At 45.6% G+C, this 15,505-nt stretch overlaps 1 protein-coding gene and 2 long non-coding RNA genes across 3 annotated transcripts in view; 2 read left to right on the forward strand and 1 right to left on the reverse strand.

The window, feature by feature from the left end:
* Nucleotides 1–1,302: 1,302 nt before the first annotated feature.
* On the forward strand, nt 1,303–8,805 carry LOC140253609 (uncharacterized). The gene is made up of 3 exons (XR_011903913.1): nt 1,303–1,441; nt 4,535–4,698; nt 8,638–8,805. It is a non-coding gene; the product is annotated as an uncharacterized lncRNA (long non-coding RNA).
* Nucleotides 8,806–11,615: 2,810 nt separating this feature from the next.
* Nucleotides 11,616–13,264, forward strand: LOC140253135 (uncharacterized). Its single transcript, XR_011903784.1, has 3 exons — nt 11,616–11,737; nt 12,199–12,476; nt 13,079–13,264. It is a non-coding gene; the product is annotated as an uncharacterized lncRNA (long non-coding RNA).
* The window catches only part of SWAP70 (switching B cell complex subunit SWAP70), a 31,696-nt gene continuing 27,921 nt past the window's right edge, over nt 11,731–15,505 (reverse strand). Inside the window, exons 9-12 of the mRNA XM_072338546.1 lie at nt 15,271–15,437; nt 14,317–14,515; nt 13,271–13,367; nt 11,731–12,277 (exon numbers count right to left, since the gene is read on the reverse strand). Of these exons, the coding sequence (XP_072194647.1) occupies nt 12,168–12,277; nt 13,271–13,367; nt 14,317–14,515; nt 15,271–15,437 (573 nt within the window). The 3' untranslated portion in view covers nt 11,731–12,167. The remainder of the gene's footprint in view (nt 12,278–13,270; nt 13,368–14,316; nt 14,516–15,270; nt 15,438–15,505) is intronic.

Raw genomic sequence — 15,505 nt, forward strand, 5'->3', positions numbered from 1 at the left:
AAGCAAATCAATCAGTTTTTGTGGCAGGGCTACAGCTCATTGAGATGAACTCATTAAAACTTTGTACTACAAACCACAAGTGAGAGGTGCAATATTTCATTGTTCAAACACAGAGAATAGACAGACGTCCTATGGAAAAGTGAGTCATATTCTCTGTAGTACATTCTGTTCATTCTGCTATAATAAACATGAGTGTTTGTTTTCTGGGAACATTAGCATCCAACCATAAACTTGATTAGGGGGACGAGTTCCTAGGCCTGCTTCTGAGTTAGCTTGTGCTTTGCCATTGGGTTGCTCAGTTGTGTAACGGTACCAGTCATGTCAGACTGCCATTCCAAAAGGAAATAACAGCACTTTGCTCATTTCTTTCAAATCCATCCCAAATTTCTATTAAAGACATCAAAGCGATAACTCTAATACTTTCCATGCTTTCTGAACGACTCATCTTTTAAAGTAGTTGCTGGGAGGCAAGGAACCAGCAAGGTTCCTTAATTTCAGGGCTTTAGACTTTTAAGAATCTCCTGGAAAGAAAGTCAAAACAAGCCATAAATTAATTTTGTCATGAAACTATTCTCCATGTTTTGTGTGTTTGCATTAATTTCAGTGCTACTAGTTTGAGCTGGGTTTACATGCTACAAGAAATACCAGGGAAGGAAAAAGGCCCTTATTGTAGTTGTTGTCTTCACGCTCTTATTTTTGTGATTGCAGAAGCAAAGTTATCGGATCAAATACATTTATTGTTGTTTTTGTTGGAAGAGAATGGCTTTCAAAAAGGATGATGGCTGGCTGCATCTAGAACTAGTACTGAAATACAGGATTGTCTGCTGGAAACAAAGGAAATTCTGGGAAGGAAGTTTCTGTGCAGCATAAATAGTGTTTTGGAAATCTGACTCTTGCCCAGTTGTAAGAATGGGAAAGGTCTCCAGATTTTTAAATGCTTGCTGCATTTCTAGGGACTCTAGATGTGATGGGAAGTGTTTCTGCTGACTTCAGTGGAAAGAGAATTGGAGATTAGCCGTGGATTAGACGCTCTGGCTATTGCTGCAGTCAGTTCTGCTCAAGCGTTTCATCTCTTTCCATAGAATCACTTTCTCATTACAATTATTTGTCTAACAGAGAGCTCCTGGAAGTGAGGTCACTGTCCTGCAGCATCTGAAAGGAATAGCTGAGAACGTTCAATATCTGTTATCTGACTCTGACAGGCAGGTATTCCCCAGCTCTTGGGCTGCTTGACGGTATACTAAGGCTCCTCATTTTTAACTGACTTTTTTCTTCCACCTTCTGTCCAGGTCTCAGAGGGGCAGTGGCAGGTGGTTGCAGACTCTGCACGGTGTGAGGTAGAGCATTCACTGGAAAGCTGCGAAGTGACAGCATGAGACTGCATGTGAAATGGCAACTTCATTCCTCGAGCTAAACATACGTTGCAGCGCCCAAGTAGGAAGTAAGTAGCCTTTTCTTTTTTATGTAGTATTTGAAAGCATTGGAGTGTTTCAAGTTCTACTGATCATACCATAGAAATATTTGGTGAGCATTATTTAGCTACATAGTGAGAAAATGATACATAGCTTTAAACCTTGAACAGAGCCAGGGTGTTTCAGTGCTTTCCCTGGCAAGAACACATGGTTGGTGTAGCTATTTTCTAGGTAAAATATAGGAAGTTTATCTATTAACAGAGCCTGTTAAATCCAGAGCAGCCCCAAGTCTCATAACACTCCCTGCACAGACATGCCCGTGTTACAGGTGAAAGCACTGCCTTTAGAAAATGGAGAATGACACGACTTCTTCTATTTTCCTTTTCCTTTCCCCAGTGGCGCACTGTCTTCTCATCATGGCAGTGTCACCCTGTGTCCACCTGACTAAAGCGTTCATATGTTTTTTTTAATCCGCTTTCTCTGGAGAAGGATGCTATGCATGCAGCAGGTGTCAGGAGCTGCAGAGGTCTTTGCTGTGATGGCTCCTGGTGAGGCTCGGGCCTGCAAGGTTGTTTGGTACTTGCTGCTGCAGGCAATGTGTGTGCAAGCATCACGTGGTATCTGTAGGGCAGGAGCATCTCTGCTGGTATTCTATTGTTTGATTTGCTGATTCTCACACTTTCGTGAAGAAATGTGTAGTTGCTTCCTGCCTCAGTTTATCTGTAGAACAGAAATAGGGAGATTCCCAGGTTACCCAGAGCTAAATGTTCAATGACTCGTAGCTCTTATGTGCCCTGGAGCAGAACACAGGCTTTGAAGCTGCATACCATTGCTTCTGTGATTTAAACATCAGAGGAGCCCCTTTTCTGACAACTGTGTTGTATTCTGGTTATGTTTGGTGGCACTGCTGAGGTCAGCCCTTGGCACACAGAGTTGCAGCACGTTGACCCCATGCCGGTCCATGTGAAGATTCAGGTTTTGCTTTCTCTAAGCTGTGTGCTGCTGGGGACCTGAGGAGCTGGAAAGGTGCCTGTTGTGCGTGCTGTGCTGTTGAGGTGCAGAAAGCAGCATTTACCAGACCCATGCTCTGCAGTCAGTAGGTGCAGACTCTGTGTGCACAAAGTGGAGGCCTGCTCCCAGCATCGGCACTGCCCCAACTGACCCACAGCTGTGCTCTGTCGGGTGTGGGGCTGCAGGCACACACAGCATCTCCCAGCTGGGCTGGAGGTCAGCTCACCCTTCCCTTGGGAGCAGGCCCTGCTGCTTTACCAGCAGCTCCTAGGAGGCTGCAACAGTCGAGCTTATGCTGGCTGCCCCAGCACACAGAGGTCAAACAAATTGAATTGCTCTTCAAATTAGCTGGATTCCGCTTTGATCGCTGTCCATTTGAGACGTGTGTTTGAGCTGGAAAAATGCATGCCACGTTCCAGCCACCTCCTGCAGCCAGGAGAGCAGTGATGCCACTGGCAAATGTATATTCTCACTGCGCCTAACTTAGCTTGGAAAGCAGTCGCTGAAGTGTGTCCTCTATCTAGAATGATCTCAGCTTTGCTAGGCCTATCTCTTACAGATGTTAATTCCTAACTATTATCTTTACAAGTTTCAATAGAATAATAAGCTGCAGTAAGGAGGGGATATGTTCAATTTAAATACTGAGATTACTGTGCTCCAAACGAAGCCACTTTTATTAATAATTACCTCTCTGCCGTGACTCTAAATTCAAACAGCTGGACAGACTCTGCTCTTTATTAATTTCCTTGGATCCTTTGGCACAAAGCCCTCAATTCCTGTGATGTAATGGTATAAAAAGTTGGCTCCTGCCTGAGCTTCCACCCACAAGTTCTAAATTTGGAGCATGGCAAATTTCTGCAGATTCCAGAGACAGGCTATGCTCAAGACGTGCTGATGCCTTCAGTCCCATCCCATTGCACCAAACAACAAAACTGTGTGCTTTTTATAACTAGGATAATAAATATGACTCAGATGCACATGTTGTCTATGTAAGCACTTGGGGTTGGCTATCACTTTATGGCACTGGGAAGAAGCCAAGCCAAATAAAAATTGTTTTGAGTAAATATTACATTTCTAGAGCATGAATAACATTTCTCTCCAGCCAGCATGTCACTGATGGGAATAAGGAAGAAGACGGGGTGGGAGGAAAGCAGTAACTAAATCATCCCACTGAACACAGACAGTCTGCAGCAAGACCTGTTGTTTCGACCCATCTGGGGCGTAATGTCCCAGATAACTCATAACGGGTTTCAGCAAGGCCACAGGTGATGGAAATAAAAGCAGCTAGATCTCTCAGCGCCATACTGCTGCACGGCTCTCTCCCGGGTGGGATCTCTGCCTGTGGTATGAAAAGCAGGCAGCCGAAGAACCCGGTGTCCTGCTCTCCCTTGCTCCCACATCGAGCCTGTGGATTGCTCCATGGAGATCAGTGTTGCTACTCACGTGGTCAGCGCTAAGCATGTGCATATGTCTGTTCAGGATCCGGGCCAGGAGGAAGGATGAGTTTTTTTATTCTGCAACTTTGGGACATTTGGGGGGTGTCTGCATTGTGGAGCTCGGGGAAACAGAAAACAAGCCTGAGTGCAGCTTGGTGCTGCTGCACCAGAAAGGGAGGTGCTGTCCTGCCACCAGCATGCACCACTGCAGGGATGGTCAGCAGAGCTGCTGGCTCCGTTCCGAGGCTTCCAGCAAGTTGTTATGTCTGTTGCTTTCCCCTCCCTGCCCACGAAAAGAAACCACCAACAAACACAGTTACCCCTTGAGTGCCCTTGAGCACTGCTCTGTGAGCAGCTTACAAAGTACTTAATGTACCTGAACTATAAAGGGATAAGAGCAATGCTTTGTGTTCCAAAGACATAGGGGAGAAAAGGTTATGTTAATGTATGCAGTGGGGTGGGGGAAAAAATTATCTGGAAACATTCCCTCGTCCGGGCTCCCAGGACACGATAGCCAGATAGAAATGATGGGAGAGAGTCTAGCTTTGAAAATCATTGGTGGCTTTCCTATTTTCCTGCGCATTCCGTCCTGTTGCACCTTTGAGCTTTTTCACATCAAATAAGTGAGTGCTTTCATGAACTTTGCCGTCTTTTGGGTTTGTTTTTTTATTACAGACCATTTTGGCACGGGAGGAAGAAAACCTGGCTTTAGAAGAGGAGTTCAGAGAGGAAGCAGCAATATTCCAGGAAAATTTCTGAGCCGAACAGGAGAGGAAGTGGCTTCTCTAAGAGCGTATTGCAGAGGTTCCCTAAAACATACAGCTGCACAGCTGGAGCAGGTGAGTGGGAATGCGTAAAGGGCACGCGATGTTCTTGTGTCCCAGCTGTCCCTATCAGCACTAGAGAGGAGCTATTCTATGCTGCAGGCTGGACCACAGCTCACAAATAACACATTTCAAGGGCTGTGAGCCCTGCAATAATGACAGCCTTGACGTCAGCAGACCTGCACCTCTAGAGACCGGGCTGAGAAGTCAGTGCCTGTTTGCCCAGCTAAGGCAGCTTTGACTGTGCTTCCAGTATCTGGGCAATAAGTCTTTTTCCATGCCTTGCAAAGCTGCCAGTGGTCATTTTCTGCCAGCAGATCAGCCCTAGCCATGTATGAGGAAACTAACCCCATCCCCTTTGTAATGCATTTTACACTTCAGTTGGACTTCTGTAACACAAGAAAGTGTTTTTACATAGTAGAGCTTCTAAATTGTTAGAACAGTTGGAAAATCCTAAATTGCTTTTAGCAGACAAGAAAAAAATAACACAAAACATTGTGGGTTGCAGAATTTACTGAAGTGAGAGCTGATGGTCAGTTTCCAAGACTGAAAACATATTTGGGGATGGTTGTTGCACTTGCAAGTTGAACACAAGTACTTCAGCCTTCAGCAAGGTATTTGTACCCACCTGCAAAACTTGTTGCTCTGGTTTGTATAGCTTAAGCTCTGAAACCTGCCCAGAGAGTCAAGGTCGGTCCTGGTTGGGTTTATCAGGATGTTCCTGGACTCCAAGTGCCCAAGAGAGGGGGAGAACTTACCTGGGATTGAGTCAGCAGCCTGAATTAGGGATGATGAAAGAGGGCTTGGCTCAAACGCAGTGACTTTATGACCGTTGCCATGTTTTTTTCTGATACTTGAGGGCTAGCTACGTGGCAGTTTAGCTCTAGGTCATTAGAAATCTAAAGGCTGCTTCGATTTGTGGTTGTAACCCAAGAGCTCAGAGGAGGTTTTCAGGCCACAAGGAGTTAGGCATGAAGGGAGGGGGGGCTAAAAGTTTCCCAGTGGATGGAAGGTGGGGTGCCAGGAGTCTCTGCTCAGGCGGAGTTGCTCTGATCTGAATGGCCTTCCCTGAAGGGCTCACACAGCTACCTGCAATTTGCACCCTGTGGGCATGATTTCAGCTTACCATGGCATTGCTGTGTCTCTTTGCAGGAACAGCAGGGTTTTGCAGGCACTTTAATAGATAAACTATTACCTATTAAAGGTTGCATGTTTAATAGATAAATATCCATCACATTTCATCAGCAAGCAGCTGAGGCATAAGGAGGTTAAGGGACCTGACAAAGGTGATAGCAAGTCAGATGGCTTGGAATTTTGTAGCTCTGAAAGATCATCTTTCTAAAACAGGAAAGCCTCTCAAGAGTAGTAGGTTTTCATTAAAACAACAGTTCAAACCTGTCGATCTTGATATATCAGGAAAACAAGGAATGTAGAAAATGTGAATGTTAGCCTGGTCCCTCTTAAACTAAACCACCAGGTCTGCGTTCCTACAGAGAAACAAATACCCTGCAGGCATCGTGGTGTCTTTGATTTATTTTTGGAAGCTGAACCTCCCCCTCTTTTGGTGTCTGAACGAAGAAAAAACAAGGATTTGGGGCCAAGAGAAGGTTTCTGGAGAAAAAAAAACCCTCCAGTCTCCCTGCTGGAGAGTCTGTGACATGAGCAGTTAAAGCCGTGTGATCCAACTGAGCCTCCTCTACGTTTCAAAATTAGATTAAAGTTCGTAAGTCGTTGAGGGAAAACGTTACCCAACAGAGCGACTGTCTGCCTCTCAAAGTAAACACTGGGCCTTTGCAGGGGAGGGCGCAGACCTGCTCACAGTCACCTGAGTAACTCAGGGTAGTGGCTGTGCTCAGGGGTGAGGCTCGGTGCTGCTGGGCGCCTGCTGGGCGGATGGCCTGCGGAACCGGCTGCCTTGTTGGTCAGCCCTGCTGGTTCTTGCCTGTGTTGCCATTGTGCGGTAAGGTAAGGTAGGTCACATGAACGCTGAGAAGAGCTTTGGGTTCACTGTTCCGCATGCTTTCCTCGCGATGGAAGACTGGTTTTTCCTCGTGCCCTAGCAGTGTTGAGCTGCACGTACGCAAATGACGCAGCTCAAAGTAAGCTACCAGCTCGGCTGTAAATAACTCGTGTAGCACCGCATCTGTGCGAATCTGCCTTTCAAAACAGGATCTGCAGATGTGATTAATTAGGAGTGTGAGAGGAGCCGTTTTGTTCCCGGAGCTGTTTCCAGCATGCCTGTGCAGCGGTGTCCGGCTGCCATCTGGCGTCGAGTGCCCGACGGGGGCCGCAGTAGGGCAGGGCCCCCAAAGCGTCCCCCCGCCAGCCCAGCCTGCCGACAGGGCCGCTCGAGTGGCAACTTCTGGGCGATGGCCAAGCCGTGAGCAAATCCTGCCCAGACTCACCAGGGCCCCCCGCCACCGTATCTCCCGCATTCCTGTGGCACATTTGGTATTTCTTATTGTTTTCTCCGTCTCTGGGGGAGCTGCTGCAGCTGCCTGGACAGCCTGTCAGGGCAGGAGCTGGCAGAGCCCCGTGCGCGGGTCCCACAACTAGCCGGGGGCTTTGGAAAATCTGTGTCAGTTTTCTCACCCTGCGTCGGCTCACAGGGAGCTGGGGATGAGCAGGAGGGGAGAGATAAAAGCGAGGAAAGAATGGAAGGCTTGAAGAGTCCAGAAGGGCTGCACTGCACCACCAGCATGGGAACAGCATGTGCTTGGTGTGCACTGCCCAGCGCCACTCCAGAAGCTCTGCTGAAATCCCTGCACTGGTTTGCAGCAGCAGAGCTCCTCACTTTGCCAGCAGTGTGCCCCTGAGTGGCGTGCAGTCAGCTGGGTGGTAGCTGGGAGTTGGACAGCAGCAGGAGTGAGTGTTCTGAGTTGGGTGAGGAGGGGAAGTGGAGACAGAGCTGTCTTTGGACTCTGCAGCACAGCATCGTTGGTCTCTGCAGAAATGCCAGGTAGCAGCTCAGCCCAGTGAGGGCAGGGCTGTTTTATAAGCAGGGCCACATACAGCTGGTATTACAAGATCAGCAGCCATGCATTGTGATCTGTGCCTCGCTGCCTCTGCTTTGCATGTATAGAGACAGAGGAAGTGTGGCAAGGCTTTTGCTGAGTCATGGAATGGGGAGAACTGCACAGATCAGCACGAGGGGGCAGCAGCTCCCAGCTGGGTACCTGCTGACATTGGCTACTGGGCCACCAGCAGCACGTAAGGAGTTGGGCTGTGGGCCTTGGGGTGATGGTCCTCCCGGACACACATCTGCGTGAGCTGCGCCACGGGACTTACTGGTCTTGTTTCTTGAAAGGCTGCAGATTCCTTGTGCAGCTGCAGGTAGGAGCAGCCAACACAAGCCTCTGCAAATTGCACTTATACTTGCAAGCACCCCCACGGGGTTTCTGTGACACACTGGTACTGCACAAGCAAATCACTTGTGTGTGTGGAGAACAGGCAGCAGGAATAACAGCAGACAGGCATTTGCACAAGGTGGCGGGCCTGGGTATGGCTGTGGTGCACCACGACTGTAGGAAGCAGCCCTGTTAATTTCCTAAGTGTACAAAGCTGGTACTAGAGCAGGTTCTACTGCCGGGCACAGGAGCTGTGTGAGCACTGAGAATGCTAAATGAAGTGGAAAGGTGAGTTATTTGCTTGGTTTCTTTGTCGATGAATTTAAAATAAGGGACAGAGGGAAAATGCAAATAAAATTGTTCAGATTTGGTGCTGTTTGTTTGTTTTTATGTCTTTTTATTTATGTGGTGTCCAGTCTGTCATGGGCTTTTTCTCTGAGTATCTGCTCCTGTCCTTTTACATTACCTGTGCTGGGTACATCTGAGAAATCAAGGGAGAGAGAGTCTCTCCTCCAGGGGTCTTTCCAGGATTGTGCTCCTAGGTATCATTGCATTTCCCCTTCATTTTTCAGGTTTTTAACTTCTGTTTTATATCATATTGTTCCAGGTTTCATATCTTTTGGAAGTGCGAAGCTGCTGCTGTGTTCCAGGTCTTCTCATTTCAAGTGTTAAAACAGCCCCTGGCACTGCCGTTCTTTCAAGGAGTTCCCACCTTTGGCACACATCCTGCCCTTCTGCATTTTTGGTTCTCTGGCATTGCCAAGTATGTCCACAGTGAGATTTACAGGCAGGTAACCTTCCTTACTCATTTCTCCTTGACCCAGGCCCTGCGCTCTTTGGAAAAGCTCAATTTATCCTTAGCTAATGGTAACACTGTTACTGTACAGACTTATTTTCCTAGGGATCATGTAGACTGCACTGAGATAACTGAAGAACCATGAAGTTGAGGATGGTGGCCTGCAGCGCCGATGGCAGCAATGTAATTGTGATACACAAGGTAATTGTGATACAGGTTGTGTAATGCTTGTTCATCCTTTGTACATCGTTCTTGTATGTGTCAGTGGGGTTGCTGAAGGGAAGAGAGGCAGAAGGGTGCTTTTCGTTGTCTGCAGACACTCAGCATGAGTAAAACCCCCGTTAATCGTGGTTCCCTGGAGAAGCTGAGCTGCTTAAGGTCCAAACCACCACCAGATGGCAGCTGAAGTCCAAAGATGAGATGGGCCCAAGGGCCCAGCAGGGGACTGCCAGAGGGGAACTCCGCGGTGCCCGAATTGGGAAGCTTTAAAAAGAAAGACAGCTATGGTTACTGAGTAATTGGCACAGCGCAGGCAGCGCTGGAAAGTCCCTGCCTGATGGGTGAGTGGGGGAACTAACATCGTCTTAGTGCTGCACCACTTCCTTCACTCTATCAGACAACTTTTTAGCATGCTTTTCTTTCCTTCACATGACAAGCAGCAGATTACTGCTTTGTCCCAAGTGGCTGAAACACCGTGTGTGTGCCTCTTATTCTGGCCACGCACCAGTGCCCACAAATGTGAACTTAAAATGCTTTATTTAATTGAGATAAAATCTAGAGCAGACATTTTCAGTTCACTTTTACTGAAATAGATGCTGTGGTGATGATGCTTTCTCCAGAAGAAACTGCAAGACTGAACACTTGTGTGCCTTTTTGGTTTTGCTTTGGTTTTGTATCCATCTCCCCACCCCAGTCCCACTCCGCAGCTCCCCTGGATACAGAGATGGCCGTAGCACGCGTTGCTTCCTCAGGTAGGCTTTGCTTTTATGGCTGGGAAGTTCAACTCAAGTAACCCAAGTTGCTGGAAACCTGCCTGTTACAGCTGGAGAATGAATGCATAAGGCTGCTAAAGTCTAAAGTCTTCATAAAGTGGTTACAGGGCAAAAATCTCATCTTAAATGAAACAAAGAATGATACTGTGATATTGGTTTGTAGGATTGTTCTCTCAGCAGCAGAAGGAAAACCTGAACTGGGCAGAGAGAGGATAAAGTCCATCCTACTGAGGCACCACATGCAACTTCCAGCTGCCCCAGCACATCTAAGTCTGGTATGTACACTCAGCACTAGGCTTTTGAACGGTGTGTGCCACAGATGGAACTGACTTGCATCATGTGAGGATGAGTTTGGTTCATCTCCTCTTGTAGCTGTGACTAAGAAGTACGTGGGTGACATGTTGATTAAGGGCTGTTCTGGCTGCAGTGCATGCACACCAACTCTGCAGCTCCTTGAGAACAGGAGGTCATTTCCAGGCCAGTAAATGTGGTGGGACATCAGAAGCAACTCTATGTTCTGAAACGTCACTGATGTTTATTACTTTATTAAATAGCCAATTCTAAAGAACAGTAAAAAATCTGAAAACGCATCTTTTGGTGTTCTTAAAAACAAACAAAAACCCCACAACATTTGTCCAAAACGACTGTTAGGAAAATTAACACGTGTGGCTCCAGAAGGTGTCTGTCTACCTTCTGCTCCCCACGAGAGGCACAGAGCAGTTATAAATACCGTTCCTTTTCATCTAGCAAAGTTGAACAATGTATACATTAGTATTTCCATTACAGCTTTTTTCACATTTTTTCTGTAAACAAGATCAATATAAAACTGCCTTGTTAGCAAGCTTAAGAAACTACTGCTTTTCTGTACAGTAAATACAAATAGGACAATCCTGGATTTGCCTTCCATTTTAATCAGCATCCCATTTACCAAAACATTAAAAGATTTCAATTAGTATAAAAAAATATAATCAAAGAGTAAATGTCTGCAAAGATTTCAGTATTTGAGTGAGTCCTAGTTAACAGGCAATGAAAATGCTATTGAGTTCTGAATCTGAATCCGCCTGTACAGCTTCTGAGAGCTGAGCAGCACCGCGCTGTGTCCAGAGGCACTTATGGTTACCCATCTGAAAGGCTCATGTCTTATTTCCTAAAGGTAATTTAACATCGAGCTGAATGAAAAACTGTTGTGTTTGGTGTGTGTGCAAAAGTCAAAGCGGATTAACAAACCACACCAGTGGGCACCTGGTCTTCACAAGGCAGGACTTCTCAGAATGCCAGTCGAACTTAGCAACAACTGTGACTTCAGCTAGACCTCAGCCTGGTGAAAATCCAGGTTACCGGTAATGCTGGAATGGATGGACAGGAATTATTTTGTTCTGTAGCAGTACTGCTACTGACTCATCATTCTCATACCAAATTAAAATGTCAACTTTAGTTTTCATCTCCCATTTTTCTAATCAGGACCTTAATGAAGAATAAGACAAAACGGAGCGCTACAACTATAGGACTGGTCATTGCATCGACAGACATCTTGCATAAACATAGGTCTGATGCAGATATTTCATCTCTGTGCCTCACGTTCCATTCATGCACTCCAGAAAAATCTGAGACAGAAGTGAGCATCTGTTAAACCACAAACAGAGTGCACTGTGGTTTTCTAAGTTCTTAAACTTTTTTTAAGCCAGCCTCAGGTATGAAGCAGTGACAAGATCAATCTTGCATGACTGCTTTTCCTAATGTTCTGCAGCAGCATTCTGTACATGCCTCCTTCCAATGCTTTTATGTGCATTCCTGCAGAGGACACACAGATCAGAGGAGCCAGGAACCAGAGACAGTGGGTACCCAGGGATGAAGCCAGCCACATGAAGAGCAACAGGCAGACAGAGGAAAAAGCAAAAGGAGCCTAAAAGGAAAGAAAGGTAATGCTCTGGACAGAGGCCACAGGACTGACTTCTCCCAGGTTTACGTTATACTAAGTATAGCAATTGCTTCCCTTGCTTTTTGATATGAGAAGGATGGTGCCTGATGGGTTAGATGCTGCCTGTTTGTTACAGGCAGAAACCACTGTGTCACAGGCTACACTTAAATAAAAATCTTCAGTAGAAAAGTCTTGCGTAAAGGAACAGAATATCTGTTAAGGTGAAGGAAAACAGCAAGTACTGCCCGACAGCACATAGTGGTGTAGTTACGGAGCTCTTAGTAGACACTTCTGCATGGTAAACAGTATTTCCTTTGTAGAAAGGCCCTCCTGCTGAGTAAACTAGCATCTTCAAAAGAGCGACAAGCTGTTCTGTGCAAAGCAGAGTGAACAAGGGTGGACTTCTGTTCACAGTGTGTCAGCTATCATCACTACTCAGAAGAGGCTTTTTTCCCTTTCCAGCTCTTCTGTCTTTGCTCCAGTTCAGCTTCAGTGAAGGCTGCTGGGCCCCAGTTTGTGATGAGGTGTGGATTCTTGGAGCCTGGAAGACAGAGAGCATTGAAACAAATGTTTCTGACAGTCCCACCACTCCCACAGCAGCAGGACAGACTTGGGATGGTTCGGTCAGCGCTCGATGGCTAAGGCAGCCCAAGGAGCCACCTAACTGCAGCAGGAGGGACACCGGGGACACAGCAAAGGTGCTTCAAGGGAGAGGTTCCCAGCTGCTGCCTAAACATCCAGTAAGTGGTGAAGGTATCTTTACTTTGTGCTTTTGGCAGTCCATATTTAGACTGACTAACACTCAAACATGCCACCTTCAGGTTGATCCTTGCTTTGTTTATATATATAGTAACACAATGCAATACTATAATAATGTAATATTAGAGACAAAATGGTATACCAGAGAATGTTGTATCTCGATATCAATACAATATTATGATGCAAAGTAGCAATATAATGTAACAGTAATTGCATCATGTCATAGCATATGCTATATTAGGATATAATACTAAAAAGAAATAGTTTTAGCAAAGCCACTAGAGGGGTAAAGATGTGAAAAGGATCTGATGTTTAATTTTTGCACAGGTTTAACACTCCAGGTACGTGGATTTCATAATGTCCCTTTTGAAAGCAAGAGCCTTTATCTACTGCTAATTTAATAATACTAATTTATTTCAAGTAAAACCAAATCCTCGGGGAGCAGCAGGTCTCATCAGTCAAGATCCTTCAGTACTTACACTGCAGCAAGCAACAAGTTTTAAGTCCTGTCCTGACAGTATTGTTCTGTAATATACTGTATGTAGTGATGAGCTGCAACTTCTCTTTTTTCCAAATCATGTAGGTTCTGAACACAGAACAACCCTACCACTCAGAGGGAAGATCCTACTCTGACCAGCAGTTCTGACAATTTAGTGTTTATTGGCTGTAGAGAAGCCACTAAGCTACAAGAAAAGGTGGCCTTAAATACACAGCTGGCTGATGCACATGTGTGAGTACACCGCCTTTGTGATTTTCATGTTAATTACTTACTTACCTGGCTCTATTAGTCGAATTAATCCCTCATGATGAGCTACTTTGTCTTTCCAGCTCCTGGTGTTATTAGCTGCCGTTTCCAACTTCTTTTTAACCTCCTGAAATAAAATATAGCCCCATTTGAACGTGAAAATAACTTCATTGTATTTATACAAAAATAAAGCACTTTAAAATCCAACAACAGACAGCTGCTGCTAAGCCACAAGCAAGAAAGAGATTCTTCTGCATAAAATGGGCTTTCAGTCAATTCTAAACAGAATGATCAGCTATTTCTAAAATGATGTCCTGTGCCAGTCCAGCCTGCTCCATAGCTTCTGTGAGGGACAGGCTAACTCCAAGGACACAGTGACAGCATCAAAACACTCCCGATTAAACAGAACTCTCACTGTTTTGTTTTCCTGACCTAAGCAATCCGGTGAACACCTCTCCAGCCCTACAGAGTACACAGAAATCCAATCTCTGTACTCAGCGATTCTGAGAACTACTTCACATTTCTTCCATGAGTACAGCTGCTGGCCTACGCACTCAGAGGAACAGAGAGCAGGCCTGGCATTTGGGAGACCAGGCACTGCTCCATATTAAAGGACCTAGACTCATTCCTTGCCATCCTCAATATCAATTCAGTGCTTAAGTATTCCTAAAGGAACAGGGGCTTACAGGTGCACATCAGTATTTCATCTGTAGAAGACACTGCCCTGTTTCATCAAGACACTGCAAGAGTAACTAATTCAGAAGCATCTCATTTGGTTAGGATAGCAATGGGACCGCATACAGTCTACAGCAGCAGACAGGTATGTGAAGTATTTTAGGCTACTGCTGAGCTGGCTTGCATAGGAATTAGGATAAAAGAATAAAGGAGCGGTATATTTGAAACCCGTCCTCTTCTTCAAATGTACTGGTCTGTGGCAAAAATGAAGTCACATAACTGCCCTCCCTGTGCTTAAGCTTTACTAATCCTTTAACAGGTGTGACACTGGTAAACTTCACATTCAGTTCAAATACCGCATACCTGGCTAACAGGAGAGGCTGATAAACAGAACAACTCACCTCATATTGTTCAAGGGCCTCTTTCCTTTCCAGTTCAAGCTGTTCCAATTGCTGCATAGCAACCTGAAGAGCCTGTTCCTTTATCATTCTCTGGTTTTCTAGCTCCTGCTTCTCAGCTTCTGTCATCTGAATGGTCTGTTGCTGCTGCAAGTGCCATTTTTCCAGTTCAGCTCTCTTTGCTGACTCCTCTTCCAGTAATCTGCAATGGGGATTATGGTGTCAGCTGCACTTCACAGTAAGCTGTAACCATGACATTGCATACACAGAGGAGAGCCAAGCTAATTATTTTCTTTCTTGGAAATTTTCATTAAAAATAAAGTCAAAGATTGGGAAGCAGAGAAAAAGTTACTGCTTCCTGGCTTGTCTTCAGTGTGGCACTGAAAGTGACGGCAGCAGCGCAGCAGGCTCACTGCTACAGGGGGCTGGTCAGAAAATACAGTCAGTGATGCAAATGCAAAACACTGAAAACCAGAGAAGAAACAAACATGCGTCAGTTGCCCTAACTGTCTGGAGAGGAGTAACTCTATGAGGAAACAAACCACAGAAAGCAAAGCCCAAAGCAGAAGATTTAACCCTTTATCATCAGTTAAAATACATCAACAAGCTGTATTCACAGCTGCTGCTTTACAAAACACACAACTGAAAGTTTATACAGAGCAGTGACAGTTTTTAAAGTGTGGACAGGCACAGCGCATGGTGAAAAGTAAGTGAGCCTGCTCTCTTGACATTGCTGAGCACTATCCCTGGCAGGGGCTAATAAAAACATAAAAAAAACAAGGATGCCAGTTGTGGCCTTCATAACTTAACAAAAGAAAATCTCCCATCTTTACACTTGAAGTTATTCCCCCTTCCCAGTGCAGCGTGCAAGATGCAAACAGTCATTAGAAGTATGGCACAGTTGGTTATTAGTACAGGGGAGGAGGAACAAACATCACCGCTGGGTACAATACATACCTGGCTTGAAGTTTCCTTACAGTCTCTTCATCCTGACGTGCCTGTTTCTCAACCTCCAAAGCTTCCTGCAGCTGCTTGTACATCTCTTCCAGTTCACGTACTCTCTGTAAATACTGTTCCAGTTCAGACGATTTCTGAGCAACTTGCTCTTCCATTTTTTGTCTCACCTAGCAGCACAAATTGAGGGCACATGTGAGTTACCATTCAATTCAGGTTTCCAAGGATAAAAGAAGTA

This window comes from Excalfactoria chinensis, chromosome 5 (genome assembly GCF_039878825.1).
Source record: "Excalfactoria chinensis isolate bCotChi1 chromosome 5, bCotChi1.hap2, whole genome shotgun sequence".
Classification (NCBI taxonomy): Eukaryota; Metazoa; Chordata; class Aves; order Galliformes; family Phasianidae; genus Excalfactoria; species Excalfactoria chinensis.